The following is a 12,985-nucleotide window of genomic DNA, read 5'->3' on the forward strand; positions in this document are numbered from 1 at the left end:
TCGCCGATGACGTCAAAATTTTGCAAACTACAATCTTTAGCACTAAATAAAAGGTTTCGTTTTATGAAATACTTTTATGTTACAGTTTACATCCCTTCGTTACACGCGACACGTTCCCCTGCAGCACCGAACATACTGCAAGTTCTGTAAATTTCAAAGGAATGCCGTGGCACAACGACTGCGGTATCGAAACAACAAGGTGGTGCTATCCAGCAGGGCTACTCATCTGCAGAATGAGGACAAGTTCACCTACTCGGCCTAACGCTATTGTATGCATTGCGCATTTTCTTTAACTCTTGTGCAAGCTAACGTAGAAGCGGTTAGCTGCAATATTCATCAAATATGTGTATTCAAGTTCACGTATTGTCATAAATAAAAATATATAAAGCAGTAGAAGAGACTATCGGTACCGTATGAACGTGGTTTAGTGACTTCTCGTCATCAACACGGGAGTGTACTTGTTTTTATAGATATCTTAGATCCTGAGGAAATAATGGTGTTGGCAAGGCAGTCTATGTAACGCAATGGGAAGATCATTGGTGTGTTCAAGGATTCTAAAATGTGTTTCGAAGCAAGAGATACGCAGTAGAGAACGACGGAATGGTACGACCGTATTATAATAAATTAGCAGCATAAGGTGGGGCCGATGGCACCACCTCCAGCTTACCCTAGCAGACTCCAGCTTAACCCATCAGGCAAGTTTCGAGTGAGCTGGGTCGGGCCTTTGTTAGAGAAACGGGAATAAAATATGATTATTATGACGATGATAATCATGGTGAATTGACCTAGAGCGTTCCACTTTCCGAGACACAAAAATACCATCAAATGTGCTTCGAATATTGCGAGGTCACGTGAAAATTGCGTATGTAACTTCGGCATGTCAAGCCAAGTCGAGCATCTTTATCACTTTACAGAAAAACGGTTGTCAAGACAGAAACTATTTAGAAACGGTTATTTTATGCCTCCTCCAAGATCTTTTGCAGTAGTTAAAATATATATATACGTTGTTTGCGTATCAGTATGGAAAAAGAAATGACTCAAAACTTTATTTCTCCTTGATTTGTCGTCGGATATCACCATTTACGACAACCGGGCAGCTATTTCGTTGCGCTTCTCAGCTCGAGGCCGATTCTATCATCGTGGTAACCGCACTTCGCTTAATTGGGGACGAAGCGCAAAAGCGCTCTTGTACTTACATTGAATTCATGTTAAAGAAATCGAGGTGGTCGCCGTAAGCCGTAGCTCACTATGACATCGTGGTTTTGATGCTTATTACCACTGAACGTGAACGCTGTAGGAAGTGCGGAGCAGCGATTCGCCTGCCCTTCAGGGACGCTCGCGTTCACGGGCAAGCAAGCGCTGGCGTTCAAAGCGTGCAACCTGCTCGCCATCCATGGCGGGGAAGGAAACCTTCAATTGCGATGCAGTGGCGCCCTCTACCCTCCTCCTTTCCCTCTTCCTGACCCTCACTCTCCTTCTCCGCACGCTTACTACACCACGGCCGCTCGATAAAAAAAAGGAAACAAGAAAATGTGCGGCCTGTTGCGTCGGGCTGAAACATGGGCAGAAGCGTGAACGCTGTGTTGACAGTTCCGTCCGTGTTGGCGCTAGTAGACGTTTAGCCACATGCATTCAAAACAAAAAAGACACAATAAAACAGGGTTGTGGAGTGCGCGAGACGTTTTATCCCGCCATATATGGCCATGCCGAGGAGCCGCTGCGTTTCATAGTGTCTTTAAACGACAACGAAAAATCTCAACATCCGGTACCACGAATTTCCACATGACACTGAGTGGCGTTAAAAGTCCTTATGATAAAACAAGATACCGCTGGTTTCCGAGGAAAGTAGTGCATCAAAGAGGAGCGTTGATGACGTCATCCCAAATAAAACTTGCCAAGAGTTCGAGGCTCCGCAAGAAAACCCGCAACACAAAGACACTCGTGCGTTCTTTAAACCAGCTTGGTACGACTAGTCTTGTGGCGCCACAGCGGCAATAAGCTCAACTAGGCAGATCCCGTTGTTTTCAAGGCGCCCAACGAGCCGCATCTTTTTATTTATTTATTTATTTATTTATTTATTTATTTATTTATTTATTTATTTATTTATTTATTTATTTATTATCGAGCGGTTGCGATTCTACCATACTTACAAGGCTGTGCAATAGATGGTTTTGCCTACGTGACGCCAAGCGACATGAGACAGCATACGATGACAGCACACGACAGCCGGGCCCCTAAAGTGCTCTGCACTTAAAAGCCAATTCATATACGTATCTGAAGAGGATATACCTGCTCATTTTCGAGCCTCCCTAGCCGCTTCACCAGCAACTTAACGCGCTTAATCAAGATGGTAAGTTTGACGAGTTGGTTGAAGTTCATTTTCATAAAACAGCGCGTTACTAGGCGAAGGACGAGAAGGGGACTCGCAATTGAAGTTTATTCGGAAAGCGTTTGTAACATACAGGGTGGGCCAGCTAACTCTAGCGAGGGTTTAAAGATATGCCTGCACACTCTATGACGACGCGACCAAATGCACGTTGCTGACTATTGCATGGAGTAAGTCACACTCTTTCGTGTTCTGCTAAATTCCTTGATAAAGCAAGATTAAATCACCAAATTTTGAAGCAGTGAAGCTGGGCAAGAAATTCCAATGAGAAAGTTCTATGTCGGTTCGCAAAACGTCCGATTAGACCTTTTCTAACTTTCTATATAATAACTCTAGTCTTTTTCTGCTTACTACAGATGCCCGCGAAGTACAGGAAAAGTACCACGTTACACATCTATTTGCGCGCCGTGATGGCACTGCTCCCAAACGTTCCGCGTGCAAACGACTATAGCATTTGGCTGGGCGGGCTGCCGCTTAAAGGGGTACTCACACGAAAATTTTCATTTGTCGTTTTCTTGCGTCAAATGAAAGGCCAAGCCCTCAAGGGCCTAGAAAATGTGCTGCTAAGACTGAGTGCACTCTGAGAAAGTAATTGCAGTCTGTTTTTATAAGCTAGTTTCGGTTTATACTGTACCCTGACGTCACAACACATTACGAGCTTTTCGTCACGTGCTCGCGAAAGATATCGTGACGTTTCCATGGCCGCTCCGCACCGTGGCTCCGTTGGTGACGCACAAGCGCTCATTTTGGAAGTTTCGGTACCTGACGTCATCACAACTAGCCAGACTGCCGCGTGAGGTCACCAGATATAGTGCTGTAGCCTGGCGTCAAGCTAGTGTTGATGTCGGTAGGTGCGTCATGGAAAAATTGACTTTAATATCAGAATAAAATGTCTTATCAGCATTTGCTGAGCTTCACACTTGCTCAGAGCCGTCTCTGCCTACAGGAGATTTATACGGCAGAGTAAACTCGCCTTCGAAAAATGGTGTCAGTACCTCTTTAAAAGGTGTCAGGGGCAGCAACAATTCTAGTGGCTGTGCGGTGACGCAACAGTTGCTTGCGGCTGCACAAGCGATAACCACTGCGTCTGCTTATCGCTCTCATGAACTCATGGTCTCTTTGTTGTGCTGCAGATGACGAGACGAGGACGATAGGACGATACAGGGACACAGGCCGTGAGGGAGGCATATCATTTGCTCGCGGAACGTTAGGGAGCACTGCAACTTACTCCATGCAATAGTCACCAACATGCATTCGGTCTCGTCGTCATAGAGTTCGTCGGCATATTTTTAAACTCTGGCTAGAGATAACTGGGTATATACGTGATGCTTACACCTGGCAGGCTATACAGAGAAAAACAAACCAACACTTTTTGCATGACAGTGACGTTTCACTTACACACAGCAATCACACAACACTCAAGGTGGTTAAAACGTCCCATATCACAACGAGACCTAAAGGATGTGTTAGTCAACCCTCCCGGGCAGTGTGCGACAAAAAGACGCCCCACTGAGGCTTCAATTAGATGGCTGTCACCGCCAATGTCCGTTCTTCTATTTTACTTTGTATCGCCTACGACGTGTTCGTATCAGGCATATAATATAGGTGTTTTTCAAATAAACTTCATTTGAAAGTTCAGCGCATGTCCTGTGCACTCCTCGTCCTTCGTCTAGTGACGAGCTGTTTCATCAAAATGAGATTCTGTAGATATTAAGATCGGAAGCCTTCTGCGACAGCAACAAGACAGAATGAAACGACCGTTGTGTGACAGAAGTAATCGCTTGATCGGCAACGTCCACGGCTTTTACGGGCCATGACCCTGAGGTTTCAGCATGTTGCAGTTGGTCTGATCGGGTACAAAGATATGAGCTAATAACTAGAGTGTCGTTCTGCGAGTGAAACGCAGGGTTTCCTTACCGAAACCTTAATGAGCGAGTCGTTTACACCTGCTGCGGTGTCCTCATTAGATGTCCACTCCCTTAACTGCCCACCATCGGAACGGAAGCCGTGTCGCACCTCGGCACTCCACTTTCGTGTGATTGCTGTCTCCTGCCCACGAAAAGGCCAGTGTATCAACCTGTCGCCTTCAGCAACGGCAGCCAACCAAAGCTGGGAGCACCCAATTTGGATTATTCAAGGCTCCTTGTCAAGCAAGCACAACGTTGACACCGCTCCCGTATCAGATCAGGGGAGGTCGGGCTGTCAGGGAAACAACAAATGAGAACACGTTTCCTTTTCGAAGGCCATCCAAGCGTTCTTTTAGTTGTGGGCATACTGTTTGTCCAATTAATTCTTCGCACTAGAAGACAGAACATCGCTGGTTCTATTGACTCAGTGCAGTGAACACTGACTGAATTATTCGTACGGCCGACCGATGCTCGATCGTATAGTGTTGTGGAATGACCGTAGGAAAATATGTTTAAGCCAGAGTAATCTGCAAGTTTGTAACGTCACGGCAACTTGTGTACTCTAAAAGAATGACACTTCCGCTTGTAGTGTACACGAAACCGAAAAGGTTTCGCCACTGTTTTGCTCTTCAAGCGTAACCAACACCGAAGGATGTTTACTGATAGAAAATTGGATAGACAAAAAACGCTCATTAAAAATAAATTAACCGAAAATAGGAACAAAACAGTAAACATTGCTTCGGGCTTTCCGGCAAGAAGTGTGAATACGTAAAGAAAGAAACGTCCCAAAACCCCGACATGATTACGAGGGCGCCGTAGTGGAAGGCTCCGGCAATTTTCACCACCTGGGGTTCTTTAACGTGCACCTAAATGTAAGTACACGGTCTTCAAACATTTTCGCCCCCATCGAAAATGAGGCCGCCGTGACCATGGCCACTTTTTCTAGAGCGTTAGTGTTACATTGTTTTGGTAGCCGGAAGCATTCAATATAGAATCAGCATATTGAAACCGGTCGTGTGCTCTTAAGGTGGAATGCATACAGTATAGCGGGCCCGTAGCCAGGAATTTTTTTCGGGGGGAAGGGGGGGGGGGCATTTGCTGAAAACCCTGACTTTTTTTCGAAAAACACCTATTTTTATTATTTATTTTTGGTAAAAACTCCTACTTCAACAAAATTTCGGGGGTGGGTGGGAAAGGGCAGGCCCCCAGCCCCCCCCCCCCCTCTCCCCTGTCTACGGGCCTGCAGTATTGCCTACGGCTTTTGCTGCTTATCACGGCTCTTGCTGCATGCTTCTTGCAATGCTTGGGCACCAACAAAATATATACCGATGAAATACGGCAACCTACTGCGCTGTGGCTTTTTATAGCAGCGAACACACAGTGGCATCGGTCACGAATAGCCAAGCAATTTAGTTTCCCCCTTATCACAAGCTCGGCTGGCCAATGTGCACCACAGTGTCTGTGATAGAAGCTTTGGTGCGGGACAGCGAATTACGTTGGATGTATCAATGGCTATAGCAACGCGGAAACGGCAAGGGCAAGAGAAAGTAACTAACACAACGGACGACGCCATCGACTAAGCGCATCGTCCGCTGTGCTAGTTATCTCTCATTTGTCCCTTCTCACCAAGCAGCCAAACCAACCGGACTAATCGTCAACGCCACCTGTCCTCTTTGATGCATGTCTGTATGCCAACTGGACTCCGCCGAAGAGAGGCCACACTGCTTTATCGCTTGTGGCTAGGGGTGGTATTTACGAAATCCTATTCCTTTCGAATTGGAATGGCCGACAACGCTCTCTGCGATGCCTGTCGTTGCGAGGAGACGCTACACCACGTCCTGTGCGACTGTCCGGTATATAATGCTCAGAGACAGTCATTGGCGTCCGTTCTAGCGCGCCTTGATAGTAGACCAACGTCTGTTCAAACAATACTTGCATGTTGTCAACAGAAGACATCACAACTGAAGGCGACGAAGGCACTGCTGAGGTTTTTGAGAGCGACGAACTTGGCCAAGCGCCTGTGACAGAAATGTCGCGTACCACGCAGGAGTGACCAACTACCACGCAAGAGTGACCGACTGTTTCTATGTGTGCTATGCTACCACGCAAGAGTGACCGACTGATTCTATGTGTGCTGTGTCGTGCTATCTTTTTATCTTTCTCTCTCTCTCTCTTTCCTCCATCTTTAAATCTCCCCCACCCTGTCCCCATGTGTAGGGTAGCAAACCGGTTGTCCTATACTGGTTAACCTCCCTGCCTTTCCTTCTCTACTATTTCTTCTCTCTCTTGTCCCTTCTGTTAGCCTTTGACATGCTCAACCAACTCCCCCAAAGAATTGTTCTACTACGCTGGTCCTTCTGAGCCTTGTCATGGGCTGAAGGCTTCGAAGGCGCACCGGTATTTTCCGATTTCACCTGTGTCAGAACGGGGTTGCCGAGGCAGGGCGGTGGAAACTGGAGCCGTGTGCGCCGCAGCAAAACGTTCGGGACGCTCAGCAACGATGGCACTTGCATATCTGTGGTTATGCCAGCAACGGCGTCGTGCGAATCACAGCGTTATTTCTGAGTTACTGAAATTAAATAGGTTACCTAACTTCTTATTCTATTGCTTGTTATTACCTGCAGCTGCGCCATCCAAAAGAAAAAGAACGCTCGTGTACCGCGCGCGTGGAAGCGGCACCTAAGGTCGTGTGATCCTGCTTGTGTCAATGGGAGTACGTTCAGCCGGGTACATGGCCAGGCAACTGAAGGTATTGGGAGAGCTAGAAAATACGGAAACTACCATCGATATATCGTATTTCTCTGCGTAGTGAAGTAAACAATTCTTGGATACAAATTTAAGCTTTGACGCCGCACAACATTATTATTGGGTACAACTTGAATCTAAGTAGATCTCCCACGTACCCGCTTATTTCATCCCTCGTTGTAGGACAGTCATATATCCCCGCAGCTTCGCCACCAACCGTAAAGGCAGGAAGCCCTCACCCCCGGAGCCAGCGTTGGAGCGCGCGTATAGATTTAGTATATGAGAAATGAGGGCAGCCTAATGAGGCCATAAGCAAATGATGAGTTGCCGCGGGGCTTTTCTAACGTTCACCTGCGCCGGTTTATGCCGACGCTTTCTCGCTAACAGCTTCGTGATGCGTAAACTGGCCCAGCTGAGAGTGGCCGCACGAAGTCCTCGAACGACGTTGTATTTGCGTTAGCGGCAGGAGCCGGCTGGCCTCGTTTCCGGAGCCGTCGTGACTAGCGCATTCGCGCGGCCACGTCCATAGAGACATTCCTTATTCGGGATCCGTGTCCGCCTGAGCGCAAACTTTGACTGGAAAGTTTAGAGGTGAATGAGGTCAAACTTCATATTCCTTTTCCAATGTGGTCGCGTGCGTGTTGGTCGCGGACTGAATTCAGCTGCATCGACAGAGTTAAGCGGGCCAGTGTGACAAAGACATCACCGTTGCTTTCTTTTGCGTTAACTCAGCACCGGGTGGATGCATGTTCGAATTACAAGCGGAGCGAAAGACAGGAAAGGGATTACGAGGGCACATAGATAGCAAAAGTAACGGCGATTTCTTCAAGCTAACCGGCTCAACATTCTTTGTAAGGGAAGCACGTGCAAGATGCATTGAAAGTCTTGCCCGTCTTGCTTACTGGTCGTTCTCAATTCAATGAGAGCCTTGGGCACGGCGAATTAATCAGCTAAATATACAGCCATACCAAGAATCACCAAAAAATGAAGACGAAACGTTTCGTAACCCGCAAAGACGAAAGAGCTGTGCGGTTTACGAATGTGATAATCCTTCTATTATCTGTTTATTTTGACCGCGCCGATCCTTTATACCACTTATACATAAATTGATGCGCCAGTTGACTATGACTAATTCACTATACTGTAGAACACACACACACACACACAAACACACACACACACACACAAACACACACACACACGCGCGCGCACACACACACACACACACACACACACACACACACACACACACACACACACACACACACACACACACACACACACACACACACACACAAGGCAAAATCCGGCGGTTTCTTGCGTATGCAGCACGGCACGCATTAGACTTTCAGGGCAGTGTTCCAAACTGCCTACTGGGAGCGTCCGCAATAATTTTGGAAGTGATATATATCATCATCAGCAGCAGCAGCAGCCTGTCTACGCCCACTGCAGGGCAAAGGCCTCTCCCATGTTCCGCCAATCAACCCGGTCCTGTGCTTTCTGCTGCCACGTTATACCTACAAACTTCTTAATCTCATCTACCCACCTAATTTTCGGTCGCCCCCTCATGCGTTTGCCATCTCTTGGAATCCAGTCAGTTACCCTTAATGACCACCGGTTATCCTGCCGACGTGCTACGTGCCCGGCCCATATCCATTTCTTCTTCTTGATTTCAACTATGATATCCTTAACCCGCGTTTGTTCCCTGACCCTCTTCCTGTCTCTTCAGGTTACACCTATAATTTTCCTTTCCATCGCTCGCTGCGTCGTCCTCAATTTAAGTTGAACCCTCTTTGTAAGTCTCCATGTTTCTGCTCTGTAGGTAAGTACCGGTAAGATGCAGCCGTTATATACCTTCCTCTTGAGAGATAGTGGTAGACTACCATTCATGATTTCATAATGCTTGCCGAATGAGCCCCATCCCATGCTTATTCTTCTAGTTATTTCGCTCTCATGGTTCGGCTCCGCGGTTACTACCTGTCCTAAGTAGACGTACTCCTTTACAAGTTCCAGTGTCTCGCCGCCTATCGCAAAGCGCTGTTCTCTCTGCCAAGATTGTTCCACATTACTTTAGTTTTATGCATAATAATTTTCAGACCTACTCTTCTACTTTCCGTATATACATATATAACATTGCAGCCGTCGCAACTAACCCGTTATTCTTGTTTTACTGAAAAGGTTGTAGGTGTGGGATGTTCCGTCCTTATACTCACCGTCACAAGTTTTAAAATGCGTGAGATGTTCCTTTATATCAGGGCTCTCAAACACGCGGCACGCCGACCCTGCGCGTGGTGCCCGCAAGCCGTACATGTCAGTCTTCGTCCCATATTTTTTTATGAATTTGTTACTGTTCGTGACATTTCTAAACGGCGCTCACATTATTTCCTCGCCTATCGTGATTGATGACACTTTGTTCGTGTAAGCTACACAGATGTAACTGGTCTTAAGCATTTTTGTGGTGAGGCACCCTGTGCGCTCACATATGTTCAAAAACAAAGCCATGGAAGAAAAGCTCCATATTTATGAATCGGCGTCCAGATTTTAGTGATTCTGGACATCGCTGCCGGTATGTTTCTCGATTCCTGATGTGAAATCCCTGTCAGCAATTGAGCCATATACGGGATAACAGAAATGCATTCTTTGAAATGGCAACGTTCGCTAACATTTTGTTGATATTAACAGCACCTGTTTAGCGGCACGGCCGGTCCAGGTGCCTCAAGTTGTACCAAAGAGTCACTCGCAAATGTAAGAGCGTGTGGCTCGTTGAAGCACCATTTGCTTACTCAATGATATTGAAGGTGGTGAGGTTCACTGATCTTTTAGCGTTACGTATGACAGCAGCCATGAAATATTTGTCCCAATTGTTCCTACTCACCGTCTACAGTTAAGTGCACTTACAGTCGGAATTCCTGTCTCGGCGGCTCCGCATCCTCGACGTCGCCGCGCCGACGGCATTCCCAGAAGGTGCTAGCCGAATCCACTTTCAGTGTGGCCAATTAAGTTCCCGACGGCTGCCTGAAGAACACAATTAAAATTGCAATAAATGGCAAATAATACGGCCCGGCAGGCAAAACGGTGTACAAGAAGCAGACTTCTCCATCTTACTCGCACTCTGATATTGTATTCGAAGCGCGACTGGCAGGGTTACGTATAGTTATGCGGTCAACATTAATAGCGTTCAGGCCGGCAGAGTCACCGCCCTCCTTGAACACAATCTGTCGCGGTGGCTCGACCAAGCATGATTCCCGCAGGTTGCATCTCTATCTCTCGGGCAAATAACAGCCGGCACCGGCAAAACAGAGAGAAAGCCCGGATTCTCTACAAAGAGAGGCCTCTTTCCCGGTTCGTGGTTTTCGCACACCCAACACATCGCTGTCACCGTGCATTCAGAGAGCGTCACGAGCGGAACGGTAGAGCCATCGCTGCGGTCAAGAAAAAAAAAACAAGGAAACGAGAAAAACGAGAGAGGGAGAGAAACGGCGCGATTCCAGGCCTCGCCACGGGAGCTCCGTGTAACGGTAAACGAACGACAGGGACACAAAAGCCGACCTCTTCGAGCCAGCACAGGAGCAAAGCGAAAGCTCGATGCAATCAGGCCTCCGAGTTGCTTCACTCCATAGCAGCTGCTGCACACGGGAGTTCTGGAAGTGTGCGCATAGAGGAATGTGAGCGAGCTTTACGGATGCCTGTCTGTTTGTGCATCTGGTACAAAACGACCTTGTTTTTCACTCTTTGTGGTTTTTGAGCGACGAACGACGCGAGATTCGCGGAAAAAAGACCCCTCGAGGCGTCGAACGAAAAGGAGCCAGCGCGAAGGGAGCGAGGCAGAACCGCGTGTGCGGCATGGCCACTCTTCCGCGATGATTCCGGAATCCGCGCTGGACGCTCGGCAGAACGGACACCGTCGACGGGGCGTGTTTTTCTCGCTCGGCTCGCGGTTTCCGGGTCCCGAGCGTGCATGCCTGATTGCGCCTTGCGCGAAAAGCCGAGAGCTCAAAGACACTGATGGCGAAAAAGAGAAAAAAACATAAAAGAAAGAAAAGGCTCGAGAAGAAACTTGAGAAGGAAAATAAGAAGATGTAGCCCTACCCACGAAGTCAAGCCCGGCCCGTACAGTCACGGTCTGGCTCTGCGCTGAGTCAAGAGGGGTAGCTTTTCCCGAAGCATTTTACCTGCACGGGTAGACATTACGTGGTCGTCGCCGCTAAGAAGCTCGGCGCAAGTGACACTTGAGCCGTTGCACAATAAATTGTCGAGTAACACAGTAGCGACACCAGCGCGAGACCACTTCATGTTTTTTTTATTCTTCGTCATACGACATGCTTCTACGACGAAATGCTGGCTCTTTCTTGCACCTTGGCTTTTTTATTTATATGGCCAATAATTCACCTAAAGTAAAAGAGATAATAATTTCTGGGGATATGCGTGTCAAAACTACCACATGATTAAGTGGCACGCCCTACTAGAGGGCTCCGGAAATTTCGGCCATCTTGTGTTCTTTAACGTGAAATTACATCGCACAGTATGCACGGGCTTCTAGCTTTTCACCTCCATCGAAATGTGACCGCCGCGGCCGGAATCAAACCCGCGAACTTCGGGTGAGCAATCGGGCACCGCGGCATACAAAGTAAAGCTAGCCGTTGTTCGAAATTAAGAGCGCCTGAAACAGTTATGAGGGCAAAAAAAAAAAAAAAAATCATCGGTCATTTCTTACTGCAAGGGTGGTTGATTAGCGAAACTGCTGTTGTGGTTGGTAGAGCTTTTACTCCCTATTTAATAATTATATATGCGATATGTAATTAGTCTGATTTTATGTGACTACGTGATTGTCGTGTATATCGTTTTTGCAAATACAGAGAGAGAGAGAAAAAAAAAATTGGTACGAGTTTCAAATTCCCTTTTCGTCTTCTTTATTTCGTCACGCAAGTGATGACGGAATTGTGGTCGGTGTGATACACAGCCAATAACTCCGGGACGACGCTGGTTAGACTGGCCAGTGTCAAATCTGCACACGGCCGTTGAAACGCATCACCGTGCTGGCCATGTGTAGCATATGACACGGATCATCTCATGCTTGTCAAGGGCGCAGCCGGAGGAGGAGGAGGAATAAACTTTATTATGAACCAGCAATTTAGGTTCGTTGGCCTAGGCCTCCCACGTGGGGACGTCGAGGCCTTGCCTCTTCGCCGCCTCGCGGGCTTGCTGGATGGCCCATAGCTGATCGTCGAGGCGGGAGCTGCCGGAATTTTTTTTTTTAGGGGGGGGTAGGTTTGACCATACCAATGCATGTACGTACGTGCGTGCGTTTGTATGTGTGCGTGAATTTATGTGCAAGCAAAATTGAAAATTTCGGGGGGAGGGGGGTTTGAACCCTCCACCCCCCCCCCCCCCTAGGCTACGCCCCTGGTGCTGGTTATCACGCCACTGGCTCTGGCGAACCCATATCCGACGCGATCGGCGACATGCCTTTGCTATTGTTACTGGCTATTGAACTTTTACTTTTTAGCCGAAAGTTATCGCACGCGTACGCCACGCAATCCCGGAACCTTGCCATCGACGGCTTCGCGGTAGGAAAGACCCACAGGACACCACACAATGCGCTGAGCAGCTATTGGTTTGTTAATGTGACAGATAATGAAACACTGAAACGTGACAACAAATATGCAGGTGGGATGAATCGGTCACAGTACTGAATAGAGCATGCGCGTCGTGAAATCTGCCGTTTCACTTATCAGTGATCGTTCAAGTAGGGAGCGTGAACGGTGACCGTCGACTCAGCTGCAATCACTGGTGCATGCATGCATGAATGAGGATGTAAATCAGCGTAAATCAAGATACAGGTGGCACAAGAAGACGAGTGCGCTCGTCGTTTGCCCTCTTCTTGCGTCGGTTGTCCTTTGGTACCGCGTAATTTACCTCTTTAGCACCGCAAAAACAACTAGCCAAA

The 12,985-nt window shown here is 47.7% G+C and overlaps 1 protein-coding gene across 1 annotated transcript in view; it reads left to right on the plus strand.

The window, feature by feature from the left end:
• Positions 1 to 646: 646 nt before the first annotated feature.
• The window catches only part of LOC119391588 (clumping factor A-like), a 92,717-nt gene continuing 80,378 nt past the window's right edge, over positions 647 to 12,985 (plus strand). Inside the window, exon 1 of the mRNA XM_049415334.1 lies at positions 647 to 706. Coding sequence (XP_049271291.1) covers positions 647 to 706 — 60 coding nt within the window. The remainder of the gene's footprint in view (positions 707 to 12,985) is intronic.

This window comes from Rhipicephalus sanguineus, chromosome 4 (assembly GCF_013339695.2).
Source record: "Rhipicephalus sanguineus isolate Rsan-2018 chromosome 4, BIME_Rsan_1.4, whole genome shotgun sequence".
Taxonomy (NCBI): Eukaryota; Metazoa; Arthropoda; class Arachnida; order Ixodida; family Ixodidae; genus Rhipicephalus; species Rhipicephalus sanguineus.